General features: G+C 44.9%; 1 protein-coding gene across 1 annotated transcript in view; it reads right to left on the bottom strand.

Annotated features, from left to right (window-relative positions):
- Positions 1–1,584: 1,584 nt before the first annotated feature.
- The window catches only part of TNFRSF19 (TNF receptor superfamily member 19), a 96,092-nt gene continuing 77,598 nt past the window's right edge, over positions 1,585–20,078 (bottom strand). Inside the window, exons 6-10 of the mRNA XM_052650090.1 lie at positions 11,399–11,563; positions 10,816–10,941; positions 7,710–7,812; positions 6,217–6,622; positions 1,585–4,166 (exon numbers count right to left, since the gene is read on the bottom strand). Of these exons, the coding sequence (XP_052506050.1) occupies positions 4,134–4,166; positions 6,217–6,622; positions 7,710–7,812; positions 10,816–10,941; positions 11,399–11,563 (833 nt within the window). The 3' untranslated portion in view covers positions 1,585–4,133. The remainder of the gene's footprint in view (positions 4,167–6,216; positions 6,623–7,709; positions 7,813–10,815; positions 10,942–11,398; positions 11,564–20,078) is intronic.

Raw genomic sequence — 20,078 nt, forward strand, 5'->3', positions numbered from 1 at the left:
GAAATTCTCAAGACTGCCATTTAGTTTCAAGATAACCGAACGGTACATTTATGCTATATTTTAATACCTTATCAGGTGTCAAATATATATTTTTTTAAAATGACAGCTGCTCAAGTTGAAATGGAACAGAGAGACAGGTTCAGAATGACAAGTAGGCAACTGCCAACCGACCTTCATCACGGCAGTCATCACGCATGTGTACCGTTTAAGTGACGGCAGAGTCCTTCGGGCCCTCTGTGGGACCCTGCTTGGATCTGAGCTGCCTTCCTTAGAGAGCTGGAGGCAACTCCAGCCCCCAGCCCCCGTCTGTATGGACAATGGGAAAGAGGAGAGAAGGTGATGAGTGTCCTTCCCTTATGGGGTCCACAGGGACGCTGAACAGTGAGCTGAGAGAACACGGTGACGCTTTAAATAACCTATTTTTGGAAAGTGAAAGTCACTCAGTTGTGTCCGACTCTTTGCGACCCCATGGACTATAGAGTCCATGGAATTCTCCAGGCCAGAATACTGGAGTGGGTAGCCTTTCCCTTCTCCAGGGGATCTTCCCGACCCAGGGATCGAACCCAGGTTTCCTGCATTGCAGGCAGATTCTTTACCAGCTGAGCCGTAAGGGAAGCCCAAGAATACTGGAGTGGGTAGCCTATCCCTTCTCCAGGGGATCTTCCCGACCCAGGAATCGAACCAGGGTCTCCTCCATTGCAGGCAGATTCTTTACCAGCTGAGCCGTAAGGGAAGCCCAAGAATACTGGAGTGGGTAGCCTATCCCTTCTCCAGGGGATCTTCCCGACCCAGGGATCGAACCAGGGTCTCCTCCATTGCAGGCAGATTCTTTACCTGCTGAGCTATCAGGGAAGCCCTCTTTTTGGAAAAGAACCTGAAAAAGAACAGGTACACGTATAACTGAATCACCTTGCTGCCTGAAACTAACACAACATTGTAAATCAACTCTAAGAGAAGAGTTAAATTCAAAAAATGAATAATCCATGTTGTGCTTAGGAAGTCTAAAGTCCTCTCAGAATCTAGGAACAGCTTTCAAAGCTTTACTGAGGGGAGGAAGAGGGGGCTGAGAAAGGAGAAGGGAAGGAACCAAGAGGAAAGAGGCTCTGAGGTGACCACTGCTGCCCCAGGGGAGCCCCTCTTCCCCCCCAGCCCCACTGACCTTCAAAGAGGATGAATGGAGAATTTCTTCTTCAGACCTGCCCACTTGGTGTCACAAAACGAAGGACCAAAAAAAGAGATCATGATAAAATCACACCAAAGCCTCTCAGATAACTTAGAACATTTTTTAGTAGCTTGACCCGCCTCATGCCTGAGAGATGTAACCAGGTCACCCTGGGGAGGATTCTAAGTCCTCAGAGGTCAGAGGTCCAGAGAGGGGTCGTGGGGAGGACACGATCTTAGTGAGACCCTCCATGGGGAGCAGGAGGGGAAACACAGCTGCATTCACACCATCCATCATTTTCTCACCCAATGTGTCGACAGGAATACAAGGTAACAATTTTATTCACAAATAAAAAAATGGTCTTACAAAACTAGTTGTGTAAGAAAACCAACATTTACAAATTCATAAATTCCAGTATGCAAAATAGTCAAGATGAGGTCTAAATGGATGCAAGCCAACTGCCTTAAAGCAATGATGGGATTTTTTCCTTTTCTATTTTTTTTTCTTTTTTTTTTATTAGCACAGACAACAGTGCTTGACCTAGGTAACAGCAACATGAACACTTTATCTAAAGTAGAAAAATCAATATTGGAAAAATATATTCCATATACACAAAATCAGAAAATCCATGCCTTTCTGTGGTTGCTGTCCAATCCTCATCTCATCCTTGTTGGTGAGTTTCTGTGGTGCAGAAAGTAGCGAGGATTCGCACGCCCAGTCCTGTTATCACCTGATGCTGATTTCCTGGCATGCCGGCAGCTGGTTTTATCTGAGTGCTGCCAATATTCCAATGATGTGAGATGCCAGCTGGACTGTCCTTTCCAGTGTTTACAAAGAGCACAGGCTATAACATCATTGTCTGTTCCCACAGTACGTGGTAGGACAATGTCTTCATCTTGATTAAAATAACCCAGGATTTTTTCAAATGTTGTATCAAATAAAATCCATTTGTAACCCTAATTTTCTCTACTGGGCTTCCCTGGTGGCTTAGCCGTAAAGAATCTGCCTACCAATGCAGAAGACGCAGGTTCAATCCTTGGGCTGGGAAGATCCCCTGGAGCAGGAAATAGCAACCCACTCCAGTATTCTTGCCTGGAGAATCCCCATGGATAGAGAAGTCTGGTCGACTATAGTCCATGGGGTCACAAGGAGTCAGACACGACTTAGCAACTAAACAACAACAACAATATCTCTATTTTTCAAAAGTGATGTTTCCAGATTTGGAGCCAGAGCCTCTTTTCCATCAATCTTAGCTTTCTCCTCCAAGTGTTTGCCTTTGACATTATTGAGGGCTCTACACATGGAAGATATACTCTGGTTAGAAAAAAGGAACGCAGCCCTGGCCTACCCTGTTGTAACAAAAGTGATTGGATTGCAGACTACAGCACATGTGACTTAAGCCGAAATCTGCATTTTCCTGGCCCTCTTGTGCTCAGATTCTAAGTACTTTGCATGAGTTTCCTACAGGCACATCTCAGAAGAGCTGGTGCATGCCCAGAGCTTAAGAATCATTGGTTTAGACAAAAAAAAAAAGGAAGAGAAAAACGAAGTCAGTTAACTCTGGCTGGGCGCCAGGTAGACGGAAACTCGGAAACAAAATATGTGAGCATTCTCTAACGCATGGATGTTTGAAGATTTATGTCTTTTTTAAGGGCAAATGGAACAAAGCTAATAGACATCACTTAAAAGGCAACAGCCAGGACTGATTATGAACGTGGTAGGAAAAGAAAGAAATCCTGCTCAAATAAATCCTCTCCAGCGTGCAGAGATGAAGAGCTAAGGAGCCGTCCCCTGGTTCACGACTGAGCTGGGTTTCTGTCTTAGCTGTAGAGCAAATTCTCGTACGTCAACACCAAGGTGGCGGGGGTGGATCGCCTTCGTAGAAGCACTGGACTCTTCAATCCAGCGTCACTGGGCTGCAGTGGAAACTGCTGTGCTGACCCAGCTTAGGAGATTGGAGGGAGCTCTGTAACGTGCTGATCAGACGACACGACGGCGGTTACAATCTGTCCACCTCGCTGTGCTTATTCTCCTGGTCCTAATACGCAGAGTCGTCTGCTAAGACTACTCACCTGGCATCGTGTTTCAGGAGCATGGACACACCATGTGCTGGCATTTCTAGAGCCTTTATTATAAAACACGATGCAAACAAAAGATTATTATAAATACCGCTTTTCTATAGAAGAGAAAATCTGGATCTTTTGAGCTTAGTCCCAGGGACAGAAGTAACAAATGCTTCCATATCAGTGGATTTTCGAGGAAATCTGCTAATCTAGGATGAGGATTAAGGAGCTTTTAACTCGGGGGAGGGGTTGGGTAGCCCTTTCCCAACCACGTTCGCTAACTCAGGCCCCTCCTGTCATTAACTCAGCTGGGGTTGATGAGACAGTGGCTGATGGAGAAGTGTCGATTCTGTAAGACTTGATCTCTTCTGATTCTCAGGCCACCATCTGATGAGCCAAGACTCAGGCAGGCCGTGGGAGGTCCATTCTAACCTCCCACGCTGATTATTCAGATGATGAAAAGGTAACCTCCAGTACATAGAAACACTTACCTGTGAACCCATCCTACGTAAAAACTAGGTAACCGATCTGACATTGACTTTTAGTAGGAGATGCGAAATTATTTCCAGAGAGTGTGAATGAAAAGTTATACTCTGGGCCTTCAGTCTCGTCAAACCACCACATCCACCATGAAAAGAAGCATGACTGTTTCTGCTTCTCATTATACCCCGAAGCTCGGAGGCCGCAAACCCGGCCCACTGCGTCTCTGAAGTTGGCCTCCCGCTCAGACACTCCTTGTGCGGAAAAGATGCAAAGCTTGGAGGCTCCATTCCTCGAGGTTTCGGCTCATGGTGGGCCTGGCTCAGAAGCTTTATATGACATCAGGTCAGTTCAGATTCACTTTTTTCCCCAGAAGCCATGAGAAGTCCAGACGGCAGCGAGTCCACACGCAGGCTCTGCTGGACACTTCACTGAAGAAAGAAGCAAGTCCTTTCGTCCCCCTGAAATGGTGACACAAGGAGTGCTCTGAACACAGCACCTTAGGAACTGGGGCCCTACACTGTGACTGTGAAGGTGGGCGGTGCTTCACTTTTCCTAACGGTGCACGTGAATTTAATGACGCATGAACAGGAAGATCCTGTTACGGCATCCTAATATCAGGCACCCACGTACTCTGGGAATAAAAATAAAGACTTCCTAACAACCCACTCACTCCATCTGGGCAAACAGCCCTTAGATGAAAATGAACCCCAAGAAAGTATATCAATGGACAGTTCTGCCGATTTTCAACCTGTCAAACGTTTCAAGCCTGGTTCTGTGTCACACTTCTTTAAAGCAACTATGGGCAAAGATTTTAGGATTCTTTATTCTTTGAAAGAACAAAGATGGTTAATGATTAGTGCCATTCTTGGTCTTTGAATTTAAACCTTCTGTGATGCTATTGGAGAAAGCTTAGAAAGAGTTTGGGAAGGAGACCTCTCTCATAAATGACCTCCCTGGAACACTCATACATGTCACAGGGCAAACATCATTGGCAGGGAGCAGCCTTTAGGTGTGACCCTGTCACAAAAGGGCAGTGACCTGACTTTGGGAGGGGCTGAGGTCTGGCCACTGCATATTATCATACGTGCGTGAAACCCTCATTTCTGCAGTCACTTTTCATCAACTTACTACTAATTTGGTGTTGATGACATATCAGACACATCTACAGTAAATTTTTTTTTCACAAGTCTAAGCAGATTATCTCGAAATAGAAATTTCTGAGGTTCTCTCAATAATAAGATAGTTTTGTCAAATAAGTTGGTCAACTGATACGATAATACCAACCATGTAAATGCTACTATGGAAGGCAAATTATACTTAGTTGGCCAATAGAGAGAGAGAGAAAAAAAGGAGGATTTAATAGATTGAGTAACTAGAACCCAGGTCATCTCATGTCTTTTCTACCATTCCTCTGACATTTCAGGCTGACATTTAAAATGTTTGTTAAAAAACACCACCCACAAAAGCTTTTCCTATAATCGAACAAGCTATTTCATTCCCCAAACGTCTTTGCAAGTGATGTCTCAACATCTTAGTCCTCTTCCCTTCTGGAGAGGTGTGTTGAGGGAAAATTTGGCTAAATTTGAGTCACACAGACTAAGGAAGCTGCTCACTCCTACCTGCTTTATCCTGAACCATAACTACATGGAGAAAGAGACAGCACCCACTCCAGGATTCTTGCCTGGAGAATCCCATGGACAGAGGAGCCTGGCGAACTACAGTCCATGGGGTTGCAAGAGTCAGACACGACTGAGCGACTATACCACCACCACCATAACTATCACTGTCAGACTCTGGGGGGCTTAAACCATCCACAAGAAGACTACTTCGTAAAAATACATTTTGGGGAACAAATGCATCACAGGTTAGAAATCTGATATATATATATATATTTTTAATTTCTTGCTTACTTAGTTGTGTCCAACTCTTATTGACTCTGTGGGCTGTGGCTGTCCAGGCTCCTCTGTCCATGTGATTCTCCAGGCAAGAATACTGGAATGGGTTGCCATTTCCTCTCCCAGGGGATCTTTCTAACTCAGGGATCAAACCCACGTCTCCTGCACTGATTGGTGGATTCTTTAGCACATGAACAGCCAACTGGGACATGCCAGGATGTACTTGGCAATAAATCAAATCAGCACACTGCACACTTTTAACTTATACAATGTTATATGTCAATTCTATCTCCATAAAGCTGGGGGAAAAGAGTAAATAGAGGTTAAAATATAAATGAGTGTCTGGGTAGGAATTTAAAGTTTCATTGAAAATAACATAGAAATAAATTATTTTCAAAGGGGTGGGGTTGTTAGTACAAAAAAAAAAAAAGCAACTCCTGAAATTTAATGTAAACATACTTTCCTATAACACACAAGAATGTATGAAGGATGTAAAGACCTTCTCCCCAGGGTCCCCCACATTTTCTGGGGTCAGAGCTTGGTTCTCTCTGGGCATTCCTGAGTCAGTACTGCACCCATCCCGAGATTCACCATTGAGGGGGGGGGGCCTCACCTGGGCGGGTGGCTGTGTGGTCAGGTGTGGGGCATCTCCTCGCCCCTGATCCAGCTGGTTTCCAGCAGTGAGCACGACCCGAGCCCGCACAAGCTCCGGCAGCATGTCGCTGAGTCTCGACAAATCAGTAGTGTCTGTAAAGGTTTCCGGATGACCTAGAACTGGCCCCGCTCCACCAACCAGACCCTGATGGCTGTCTGAGTCCAGGGAAGCCAAGCTTGTGCTCTCTGGGTCGAGAGAGTGAGTGTCTTCTCCAGGGAGCTCAGGGCAGGAGTCGCAGGAGGAGACGTCGTCACCACCACTGGGATTCTGCATCAGAGGCCAGGCGTCTGAGAACTCACCACAGAGGGACCTTGACAGGGACCCGAAGAAAGTGGGTATGGCCTCCCCCGCTGGACCTGTGTTTCTGGACACATGTTAGAAATCGTATAAGTACTCTATCGGGAGAAAAACCTCCTATAAAGCAACACTCCAGCTATGCTTTCAAGTTTTCTAGGTGAAAGAAACTCATTGGAAAAGACCCTGATGCTGGGAAAAACTGGGGGCAAGAGGAAAAGGGGACAACAGAGGATGAGATGGTTGGATGGCATCACCAACTCAATGGACGTGAGTTTGAGTAAACTCCAGGAGATGGTGAAGGACAGGGAAGCCTGGCGTGCTGTAGTCCATGGGGTCTCAAAGAGTCAGACACGACTGAGCGACTGAACAACAACGTGAAATAAACAACATTTTATTAAGTCAGAATTCTCGTGCTTCCTTTTTTATAAACTTGCTTCAGTACAATAAGTTAAATTACTCCATTTACTATAAAATTGAATTTCTATACCTACTTCTTCTAATCAACATGTGTTGATCGCTCAGTCATGTCCAATTCTTTGTGACCCTGAGGAGTGCAGCCTACCAGGATCTGCTGTCTATGGAATTCTCCAGGCAAGAATACTGGAGAGGGTTGCCATTTCCTTATATTTATACTTAATCCAATGTCTGAAATATGGAGTGTCCTAGGTCTTCACTGAGTTTGACTACTATTCTGAAATTCTCTGGGTATGTGGCATACTAAAAATTACTTAGAGATGACAAAAGTGTTACAAATCATGAATATAAGACAAAAATAAAATTAGCAGGACATACAGTATAAAGAATGTTGCGTTGGCTCTAAGTAACCCTGAGAGACTTCATTCTTTCCAAAGTTCCCACTCTCTTAAATGTCTAGAATGTCATTAATACTACTAAGAAAGTGATGTTCCCATAGTTTTACATGAAATGAAAATAAGTAGGATGTATATTTGCACAAGGGAGTATGAAATTATATTGATTAAAAACACGACTTTGGGACTTCCCTGGTGGTCTACTGGCTAGAGCTCCGAGCTCCCAATGCCGAGGGCCTGGGTTTGATCCCTGACCAGGGAATCAGATCCCATGTGCTGCAATTAAGACCCAGTGCTGCCAAGCAATTAAATGAAGAAATATTTTAGAAAGACCCACCCACTTACCTGTCCTGAAGGGCGGCCTTGCAGTGCCCCCGACAACCAGGAGCGTCCTGGCCAATGCCGCAGGCCCCACCGCAGCAGCGTGATGGGACGAGGTGGACAGGCCCTAGGAGAGTCGGAGGGCTTGTCACCTTGCTTCAGCACTGCACCTGGACATTTAGCTGTTCCCCTTTGGGTGATTTCTGAGGGGGATGGGCCATGAGGTTTAATTTTTTTCTCTTTTCTCTTAAAAAAAATGATGAACCACTGCTATGAAGGACCTGGAGATGGACAGCCGGAGGGTGGTCCCCAGGGGCTGGAGGTAGGAAGATCGGGGTTTCCTGTGTGGGGTCAGGACAGCGTTCTGGGGATGGTGGTGGTGAACGTGCTTAATGTCCCCGAACTGTTCCCTGGGAAATGGTTAAAACGGTAAACTTAATGTGACATCAATTTCACTGCAATGAAAATAATACTGAAAAGGCACGAAGAGGGGGGAAATGAAATGAGTCTTTCATACATGGCTGACGAGGGCAGGAAGGACAGTGTTTCTGCGAGCAGGCAGGGCGATGCTGGGCAGAACGCGAATGTCCACAGCCTTTAACTCAACACGTATTCACACTTTGTTTTTCACTGCTAGGAACGTAGCTTAAGAAATGACTACGTGCATACAGCTTCACTAACTACTCTGGTCACTGAAGCAGTATGTCTACTAGTTTTGGTTATGAAGACAATACACGTTCATTGAAGACAAACTTTAAAAATAGAGAGACTAGATCAGAAATTGAAAAATAAATCTTTCCCAACTCTATACACTGCAAAGCATACTGACAAATGCAGACACATACATATTAAATATACAGAGAAAGGTTTGAGGAAATCACATATTAATACACAAACGTACACACATCCAAAGATTCCATGATGAATTATTTTCTTTTATCAAAAGGAAAGGAAGATGACGAAACCATTTCCCTTTTAAAAATGAAAGCTAGCCACTGAGATGCAGCAACAAGCCATGCTGAGAGGGCTGGCCGCCTGGCCTGCAGCTGGTTCTATCCGGAAGCAGCCCTGGTCTCATGAGGCCATGATCGTGGGGACGCACCTGGATCCACCACCAATCATTTCAGCAAGCCACCCTCACTGTGGGACATTTCAAATTTATTCAAAGAAAGGCACCGCCATTCCCTGTAGAAATGGCTGGTTCTAGCGCTCCAGCTGGAAAATGCAAGATGAGCCTGGAACTTCTTTCTGAGCCAGAAAATAGGAGAGAAGCTAAAAGGATAATAAAGCTATGTCCAAATGACGCCTGAGCAGGGTGAAGGGACTCCCTCTTGCCAAACCTGGGAAAATCTGAGCCTCAAAATAAATAATGATCAAAAAGGACCGTCACCCCTTTATCAGGGACACTGCGTCCACAGTAATTAAAGGAAAGAATAAAGGGGGAAGAAGGGAAGTTTTTGCTTACCTAGGAAGTCAACTAATAAATGCAGATAGTAATGGTCAGTGGAGATAGAACTGTGCTTAAAAATGCCTTATTTCCCATATCAAATGTTAGACTGAAAAGCTGAATGCTTCGATGTCTTGAAATGAAAGATTGGACAGTTCTGAGAGGGCCAGCCACCGAATTGGGAAACACTGAACCTCATGGATGGTTACAGGAGATGACACACTGCTAGGTGCTGTGTCCACAGGCGCGGGGGACACACAGGTGAGGATGGAGCAGGCAGAGGGCAGGCTTCTGGAAGGGCTGCGGCCACCCTGATTATGCCCTGCAGCGGAGGTGAGGTTGTGGGGGTGGGGCAAGAAGTTAAGCGTAAGTTAGTATTCCTTTGCTGACCTTTGCCCATGTTAGAAACCTTAGTCCACCTGAATTACAGGCAGACCTGGCTGTATCGTGCCTGGCAATTACTGCTTTTTCCCGAAGTGCAGGTCATTGGCAGCCCCGTGTCTCACAATCTAGGGGCACTATTTTTCCTCCAGCGTCTGCTCACTCTGTGTTTCTGTGTCCCATTTTGGTAATTCTCACAGTATTTTGATCTTTTTCATTATTATTATATTTGTTATGATGGTCTGTGCTCAGGGGACCTTGATGTGACTATTGTAGTATGACTCACTGAAGGCTCAGATGATGGTTAGCATTTTTCAGCAATAAATTATTTTTAAATTAAGGTTTATATGTTATTTTTTAGGACACGATGCTATTGCACACTTAATATACTACAGTATAGCATAAAGATAATGTTATATGCACCGGGGAACCCAGAATGTCCCGTGACTCACTTTATTGCAATATTCTTTTTATTGCAATGGTCTGGAACCGAACCCCAGTTTCTCCGGGGTCTGCCTGGACTTCCCTGAACTTCCATCTCTGTCAATTATCCCAGACGCAACACTGGTTTGTGGAAAACCCTGTCACAGGTCTCCCTCCTCCCTCTTCTGTAAGACATCCAGGGCTTCCCTGGTGGGTCAGTGGTAAAGAATTGCCTGTCAATGCAGGAGAGATGGGTTTGATCCCTGGTCTGGGAAGATCCCACATGCCACAGAGCAACTAAGCCCGTGCGCCCCAACTACTAAGCTTGTGCTCTAGAGCCTGGGGGCCCCAACTTCTGAAGCCCATGAGCCCTAGTGTCGTTGCTTCATAACAAGAGGAAGCCATTGCAATGAGAAGCCTGCACACCACAAAGAGAGAGTAACCCTCGCTTGCCACAACCAGGGAAAAGCCCACGCAGCAACCAAGACCCAGCACAGCCAAAAATAAATAAATAAACTAGTTAAAAGAAAAAGAAACCCAGAAAGACACTAAGACAGCCATGTGCAGCTTCACTTTGAACCCACCAGACAAGAAAGGAGACAAGACAACCCTACTCTACAAAAGGTTCACATTACTTTAAATCAATTGACACCAAAATGAAGGTGAACTTGTTTTAAAAGTTACTGAGAAATCCTAGAATTTTAATGAGATGCTTCTTTTCTATTTGATGTTAATACTTAAAAGACGCACAACACCCCAAACCTCTGGGGACGAGGGAGAATGATTGAACTCAATTAGCTTTAACTGGGAAACAGAGCAGGAGCGCTCTTTGCAGCCTCGGGGCCTGCGTTCCTAGTGGACCCCAAGCTCTGAACTTACCGCAGGCCTGGGCGGAGTCCCGCAGGCACTGACAGCAGGCGCGGGGTGCAGGGGCGCCGAGCCGGGGTCTGTCGAAACAGGACAGCTCAGAGCCGTTGCACCGCAGGTCCTGGGCCCTCAGGGACCCTGTGGAGGCCGAGAACTCGGTCAGCGAGACAAGTTCCCCAGGGGAAGCCTGGGAACACCACAGCGCGACCAGAACCACCCCAGCTTCTGCAGTTTGGGAGGAAAGGACAGCTGCGGTTCACATTTAAAAATACTTCTTCTTACAAAAAGGCAGAGAAACAAAACAATCGGTCAAGAAAGCTCGAAATGGGGGGCCCTTGTGTTGCCAGAACTTAGAACGAACTGTGTTTCTGTGGAGGGTAGGGGCGGCCCTGCCTCCTCAGGCCCCGGTGAAGTGATGCCACCCCTTGGTCGCACCCTCGGCGCCTCCCCTGGGAGGCTTAGTTGCACATGTTCTCTGTCCCCGTGGCCGCAGCCAGACGCTCCTCTCAGGTCCTCCCTGGACACTCAGAGGACAGTGATGATGATCAACACCCTTGGGCAGGATACCAAGACACAGCAAGCGCTCAGGACTTACAGCTCGGCTTCTTCTCCACGAACTGCCGCTTACAGTAGATGACGCAGAGGACGAGCAGGGCCAGCAGCACGGTGGCCAGGGCGCTGCAGATGACGGCCGCCAGGGCCGTGTCCCGCGGGCTGGAGGCTGTGGACGGGATCCTCACCAGGTTGACCTTGCTGGTACCTGAAAACCACGGGGACAGAATTCTCACATCACCACCACCCAGGAGACTTGGACGCGCACACTGCACACGGGGTCCCCTGCAGAGGCCTTTGTGCAACATCGGGGTGAGGAGGGAAGGTGTGCGAGGCGGCTCACACACTCCCTCCACCCGGGACATGGCTGGAATATCGCACTTCCACCTGCAGCTCTCCTTTGCTTCCACAGCAGCAACCACGTACCACCCCGACACACACGTCCTCAGGCCCACCGGACCAGACCGTCTGCCAGATGGGGGTCTGTCACCGTGTTCTGTCTCCCCGGCACCCAGCAGCGTAGGGCACAGGGCAAGCACTTAATATTCTGCAAATTGGAATCAGTTTTAAGCAGGCTGAACTGAGGTGTGCTCTGGAAGGCAACTTTTGGGGCAAACAAGGAACTGGATTATTTACAACCTCACCGTGGGCCCCCACGTTCTGAGACAGTGAACATTCTTATTATTACTTTATTTTAACACTGTTGCTGCTACAGTACTGAACAACACCTACAGTTTGCAGGAAAAAAAACTTAACACCACCAAGACCTCACACTGGCAACACATCTCCGTCTGGACGGAGCCCGTTTTGAGGGCCCGTTCACCCGCACGACTGCCGCTGACCGTGATGGACTCGGCAGCTCTAGAGACACCGGGCTGCTACCAGCATCTGAGCTGCGAGGCACTAAAGCCCACCTGGAACACCTGGGGCTTTCGCCCTGTCCCTGGCCACACAGAAGCACCCCATCCTAACCCCTAAAGTCTCCACTGTGGCCAGGTTTCCTCTGGCCACGACCCCCAAGGCCAGAGCCACAGAGAAACATCAGGGTCGAGTTACTGAACCATAAAAACACGACAGCCGAACAAGAACAAGAACGGTCACTGGGGATGTTGAGTCCTGGTGTATCTGGGCTGCATGACTCTGGGCCACCCTGATACACGTTTCTCATTGTTCCTGGGAAAGGCACAAATACCATATGGCTCGGACCTGGATGAATAAGAATTATAATCCAATCATACCTTTTACAGGATATTTGTTGGTAAACATGTTTAATACTCATAAAAATATTGCTTCTAGTTATGCAGACATAATGTCATAATCAAACAGCACGCATCAGATGTTCACCACACAGCAAGTTACAAAGATCATACCTCGGACCTGATAGAGATGAAACCTAAATCCGAAACAGCCTCTATAAGCGGGATGGATATATCCTCATACGAGAGGATGTATGAACATAAACAAACACAGCTGTGTAAACAGTGACAAATAAACACATGAATAGGAATTTATGTCTAACGCAAGTAAAAGTATGGGCTACAATGAATGGTAAGCAACTTGGGAAACTTGAGTATTGCTTATTGCAACCAAACCGTGGGGTTGATTCATGTTTGTGAGAAAATGGTGTACTTCAGAGTGAGACTGGGCCCTGTAGCTTAAATTTTCCATCAAGTAACTAAGCTCCAGTCAACACTAGGCTTTGGCCAATCTGTCATCAGAATGAAACAGCTTGAGAACTAGACCCTAGCCTTCAGATTCTCTCTGGGGCACCACCTGTCCAGTTGTTGTTCAGTCACTAAGTCGTGTCCGACTCTGACCCCATGGACTGCAGTGCACCGGGCCTCCCAGTCCTCCACTGTCTCCTGGAGTTTGCTCAAACTCATGTCCATTGTGAATTAACCAAAGAAGCCAGAAAAGTCAGCCAGGCTCCTCTGTCCACGGGATTCTCCAGGCAAGAATACTGGAGTGGGTTGCCGTGCCCTCCTCCAGGGGATTTTCCCAACCCAGGGATCGAACCCTCATCTCTAACGTCTCCTGCATTGGCGGCAGGTTTCTTACCACTGGCGCCACCTGGGAAGCCCAAAGAGTCAGACACGACTAAACAATCTGAGCACTCCCTAAAACCACACAGGGGGGACAGAAAAAATGATGAGATCATTTAGAGATCTGCTAACAACAGGAGACCTTGAATATTTTTGGTAGAAAGTCATCCAAATTACCATCAACATTATCACAGAGACCATACAACGGATACCTACAGAGCACTGGCCCCATGTTGCCCACCTTCAAAATGTCATGACAATCCTCCACAGCAAGGGTCTTACAGATGAAGATGTCTCTACAAATCTAGAAACGGGTTTTCACTTAAACAACCATCAGGTGGTTGAATCAAGATTGAGGCCTGATCTGTCCAACTCTAAAATATATGTTCTTAAAAAAAAATTATGCTATATTCCTCCCAACATTCCAACAGTATTGTTTAGAGAAAACAAAACAAAACAAGAGTGTGAAGGGCTATTACTCAGATTTTGTACAGACCAGTAAATTCTAGTTAATTAGCTAACATATATAATGCAACTTGACCTAATTTAAAACACAAACAGAGCTTCACAAGTCCAATCTCTCTTACCCCCAAGACTAAAGAGGCTATTGGGTTTTATCACAGTGAAAAATAACATATGACTCTTTAAATTTATTTTTTAAACATTCTTGTTAAGGTCTATATAGTATAACTAGATGAGTATTAAACAGACTATGGAAGGCTATGAACTGTCATATATGAACTAATTATGCTTTCTGTCTGGGCTTCCATGTTTAAGATTTCACTAACACCTGGTGTTTTCATCAGAGAGTTCACAGAAGAAAATAAAACATCAGGTTGCATGCTACGTGACATGGAAGCTCCACCATAATCGGACACGTGAGCATTTCCACTTGCTGATGGCCGTGTTTTGTCATGAGTAATTCAAGTGACAATTAGTTCTGGAAGATAAACAGACATTCTCTAATAATTTTCAGTAACATATTTATCTTTGACTTTCATATATTTTTCAAGTAAACAACAAATCAATTCATTATTTTCTGTGCTCTTTCATCATCACCACCACCAAGAAAACTCATGTTGAATAACTGTGTAACAAGACCAAAATGTGATGGATTGATTTCTAGCTATGTCCTTTAATTAAAAAATATACTTAAAAAGGGCATTTTGCAATCTTAACTGAGGCAAGGATACAGGCCTGGAATGTAAGCTTTATCTTGTTCATCCAAACTGGTTAAACAAAAATATCTACTGTAACACCCAACATATGAATTCCAGATGTACCACAGAACAGTCTGCCAATAAACAAAATAGCTGGACTTTTTAAAGTCCATTTTATACCAAGCTCTCTGACACTGGATGTAATGTCATGTAAAACAGTGAGTCTTAATTATTTTACTTATTTTTCATTTTAAACTTTGGTCTTTTAAAAATGTGGTTTGTTTTTCAATACTGATAATAAACATTATTTGAAAATGAGCGCTTTCTTTTGCACAGGAAAAAAAAAGATTTTAAACTGGATTGATTTTTTCATTGTGGTGAAATATACATAACATTACTTTACTAGCATGTGAGATCAGTGCAATTGTGCAGTAGTTTGAGCATTCTTTGGCATTGCCTTTCTTTGGGATTGGAATGAAAACTGACCTTTTCCAGTCCTGTGGCCACTGCTGAGTTTTCCAAATTTGCTGGCATATTGAGTGCAGCACTTTCACAGCATTATCTTTCAGAATTTGAAACAGCTCAACTGGAATTCCATCACCTCCACTAACTTTGTTCGTAGTGATGTTTTCTAAGGCCCACTTGACTTCACATTCCAGGATGTCTGGCTCTAGGTGAGTGATCACACCATCGTAATTATCTTGGTCGTGAAGATCTTTTTTGTACAATTGCACTCATCTCACACGCTAGTAAAGTAATGCTCAAATTTATCCAAGCCAGGCTTCAGCAATACGTGAACTTCCAGATGTTCAAGCTGGTTTTAGAAAAGGCAGAGGAACCAGAGATCAAATTGCCAACATCCGTGGGATTATCAAAAAAGCAAGAGAGTTCCAAAAACCCATCTATTTCTGCTTTATTGACTAGGCCAAAGCCTTTGACTGTGGATCACAATACACTGTGGAAAATTCTGAAAGAGATGGGAATACCAGACCACCTGACTTGCCTCTTGAGAAACCTATATGCATGTCAGGAAGCAACAGTTGGAACTGGACATGGAACAACAGACTGGTTCCAAATAGGAAAAAGAGTATGTCAAGGCTGTATATTGTCACCCTGCTTATTTAACTTCTATGCAGAGTACATCATGAGAAACGCTGGGCTGGAAGAAGCACAAGCTGGGAGAAATATCAATCACCTCAGATATGCAGATGACACCACCCTTATGGCAGAAAGTGAAGAGGAACTAAAAAGCCTCTTGGTGAAAGTGAAAGAGGACAGTGAAAAACTCGGCTTAAAGCTCAACATTCAGAAAACGAAGATCATGGCATCTGGTCCCATCACTTCATGGCAAATAGATGGGAAAACAGTGGAAACAGTGTCAGGCTTTTATATTTTGGGGCTCCAAAATCACTGCAGATGGTGACTGCAGCCATGAAATTAAAAGACGCTTACTCCTTGGAAGAAAAGTTATGATCAACCTAGATAGCATATTCAAAAGCAGAGACATTACTTTGCCAACAACAGTCCGTCTAGTCAAGGCTATGGTTTTTCCAGTGGTCATGTATGGATGTGAGAGTTGGACTGTGAAGAAAGCTGAGCACCGCAGAATTGATGCTTTTGAACTGTGGTGTTGGAGAAGACTCTTGAGAGTCCCTTGGACTGCAAGGAGATCTAACCAGTCCATTCTGAAGGAGATCAGCCCTGGGATTTCTTTGGAGGGAATGATGCTGAAGCTGAAACTCCAGTACTTTGGCCACCTCATGCGAAGAGTTGACTCACTGGACAAGACTCTGATACTGGGAGGGATTGGAGGCAGGAGGAGAAGGGGATGACTGAGGATGAGATGGATGGATGGCATCACTGACTCGATGGACACGAGTCTGAGTAAACTCCGGGAGTTGGTGATGGACAGGGAGGCCTGGCGTGCTGCGATTCATGGGGTCGCAAAGAGTCGGACACGACTGAGCAACTGAACTGACTGAACTGATAGATAACATAAAATTTACCCTTAGTGACACTGAGCACATTCACAATGTTATATAACCACCACCACTAGAGTGGGAACCCCCAACCCATGAAGTAGTCACGTCACATCCCCTATTTCTCCACCACCACATCCTGGCAAGCACTAATTCGCTTTGTGTCTGAATTTGACTATTCTGGATATTTCCTGCAAAAGGAACCATAAAATATTACAGGACTTTCTGTGCCTGTCTTCTTTGACTTAGCAGAAAGTTTTCGAGGTCATCTATGTCAGCATGCAACAGAACTTCATTCCTTTTTATAACTGAATAACATTCCATTGGATGAGTGGACCATGTTTTGTTTATTTGCTCATCAGATGGTGGACATCTGAGTTGTCTCCACCTTTTGGCTATTGTGAACAATGTTGCTGTGAACATTCATGTTCAGTCTTTCTCCATACACTTTTAAACGTTTCACAAAGATACTCACAATGGCTCCACATGCTATCAAAAGGTATACATTAGTGTTCTTTCACTAAGGCATTATGTTAATCAGTCGCTCACATACTTAATGTTATTACACTAGAGCATCACGTTACTAAATCAGGGGGGAAGAAAAACACAACAATTCCTGAGCAAACCAAGAGAAGAGTGGAGGGAGACAGTGCCAGAGGAGCTAGTCAGGATCGGTACTTGTAGGAATTTAAACCATAGTGAGGAGCTTGCGTTCTATTCTAAGAATAATAGGAAGTACTCAACAACTGCAGAATGTATATTCTTCTTTAAAAAGACTCAAATCATACAAAGTATCTTTTCCAACCACAAATGAATTAAACAAGAAACAGTAACAGAAGGAAAACTGGGAAGTTCAAAGATACGCAGAAGATAAATAATCTACTCTTATATAACCAATGGGTCAAAGAAGAAATCACAAAGGAAATTAGAAAACACTTTGAAATGAATGAGAATAAAAAACAAAATATAAAAAACTTATGGGATACAGCAAAAGCAGCGTTTAGAGGGAAATTTATAGCAGTAAATGTCTATACTAAAAAAGATCTAAAATTGACAACCTAATGTTTAACTGGATTACTTTAGAAAAATAAGGGTAAACTAAACCAAAAGCTGGATGGAAGGAAATGATAAAGACTAAACCAAAAGCAGATGGAAGGAAATGATAAAGACTAGCACAGAGACAAATAAATAGAGAAAAACAACAGAGAGCAGCAATAAAACCAACAGTTGGTTCTTTGAAAAGATCAACAAAATTGACGAAACTCAGATTGACAAAGGAGAAAAGGGAGAAGACTCAAGTAAGTAAAATCAGAAATGAAGGCGCAGACATTGCTATGGACTTTACAGAAATGAAAAGGTTGTAAGAGAACACCATGAACAAAGGTACCACAAACTGGATAACTAGGTAAAAAAGACATTCTTAGAAATACACAAGCCAATGAAACTGACACAGAAGAGATAGAAAATCAGAATAGACCACAACAAAGAGATGGACTCAGTCATTAAAAACCTCCTGACAAAGGGAAGCCTAGAACCAGATGCCTTCATGTGAATTCTGCCAAATATTTAAAGAAAAATTAACACCAATCCTTCTCAAACTCTTGCAAAAAATGAAGAGGAAAGAATCCATCCTAACTCATTCTATGAGGCTTATATTACCCTGATACCAAAGCCAGAAAAAGGCACTATAAGGGGAGAAAACTACAGATCAAGATTTCTGACAAGTACAGATTTAAAAACCCTTAACAAAACATACCTTATAAAAGTCAGTGCATATTCAAGGATTATACATCACAGCCAAGTGGGATTCATTCCAGGAAGGCAATGATGATGTATCATACCAAAATCAATGTAACCCATGACAAGAAAAAAATGAAAGGGACAAAAAAACCACATTAATCGCCTCAATTACGCTTAGAAAGGGGCTTCCCTGTTGGCTCAGAAGGTAAAGAATCCACCTGTGCAAGAAGACTTGGGCTCAATCCCTGGGTCGAGGAGATCCCCTGGAGGAGGAACTGGCAACCCACTCCAGGATTCTTGCCTGGAGAATCCCATGGACAGAGGAGCCTGGCGGGCTACAGTCTATGGTGTCACAAAGAGTCGGACACGACTGAGCGGCTAAACAACAATGGGCCCACCGGGGAACAACAGTGCTTAAAAAGCACTTGACAAAACCCAACGTCCTTTTGTAATACAAGCACTCAACACACTAGTAGGCATCCTTGCCAGTGCCTGCCCTGAGCCAGCAGTTCTCCGCACACCCAGCGAGATGTGCCATGTGCCTTTGGGGCAGGTGTGGGCAGAGTGTTGGTGGGCAGGCTTGGACTGGGCTGCTGCTGCAGGTGTTGCTCCCACCCAGGCAGATTTGTTCCAATCAGACCACTCTGAGAACACTCAGGTCCTCCTCCCAGGACACCACGGCTGCCCCCAGTTCCTCCACCACCACCCCGAGGCCAGTGGCAGCGGTCTGCAGTCAACAGCCGGTCTCTTGGGGATCTTCTCCTCCCTTCTGCACCTCTGCTGTTAGAAGACTCAGGCCAGGAATCATCGTCACTCCCCATCCTGTAAACCCAACCCAAAAGGCATCTAGACGCCCAGTGTGGTGAGGATGAAGCAGGTCTTTACTGAATCTGCTAGTTTCACACCTTACATTACTGACACAGAAATGTTGGGGATCCCAAGTTTGACCGGCTTGAAGAGCATGATGTATACCAATATTAAATGTGCTAGAGTGGCATGTACAAGATGAAGACAGGCAACTTTCAGAATTACGTAAGATATGATTCCTCTTGTTGTTGTTCTTCAGCTGCTAAGTCGTGTCTGACTCTGCAACCCCATGGACTGCAGCACACCAGGCTTCCTTGTCCTCCACTATCTCCTGGAGTTGACTCAAGTTCATGTCCCATTGAGTCAGTGATGCTATCCAACCATCTCATCCTCTGCCGGCTTTCTCCTTTTGCCTTCAGTCTTTCCCAGCATCAGGTCTTTTCTGATAAGCTGGCTCTTTGCATCGGTGGCCAAAGTATTAGCACCTCAGCTTCAGCACCTCAGTCCTTCCAATGAATGTTCAGGGTTGATTCCTTTTAGGATTGACTGGTTTGATCTCCTTGCAGTCCAAGGGACTCTCCAGAGTCTTCTTCTCTTAAATGTACCTTAATCAGTATGGACATTCTAAACTCTACCTTAAAAATGAGAAAACATAGGGTAAAATCTTTGTGACCTTGGATTTGGCCATGGTTCCTTAAATATGGGCTTCCCTGGTGGCTCAGACAGTAAAGAATCTGCCTGCAGTGTGGGAGAATGGGGTTCCATTCCTGGGTTGGGACTTCCCCTGGAGAAGGGAATGGCAACCACTTTGGTATCCTTGCCTGGAGGATCCCCATGAACAGATGAGCCTGGTGGGTTACAGTCTGTGGGGTCGCAAAGAGTCCAACATGACTGAGCAACTAACACTTTCACACAACTGAAGATCAGAGAAACAAACCATCTGATTAAAATGAAACTAAAATGTGATTTTCAAATACAATATCACTAAGTAAAAT

Source organism: Budorcas taxicolor, chromosome 12 (assembly GCF_023091745.1).
Source record: "Budorcas taxicolor isolate Tak-1 chromosome 12, Takin1.1, whole genome shotgun sequence".
Taxonomy (NCBI): Eukaryota; Metazoa; Chordata; class Mammalia; order Artiodactyla; family Bovidae; genus Budorcas; species Budorcas taxicolor.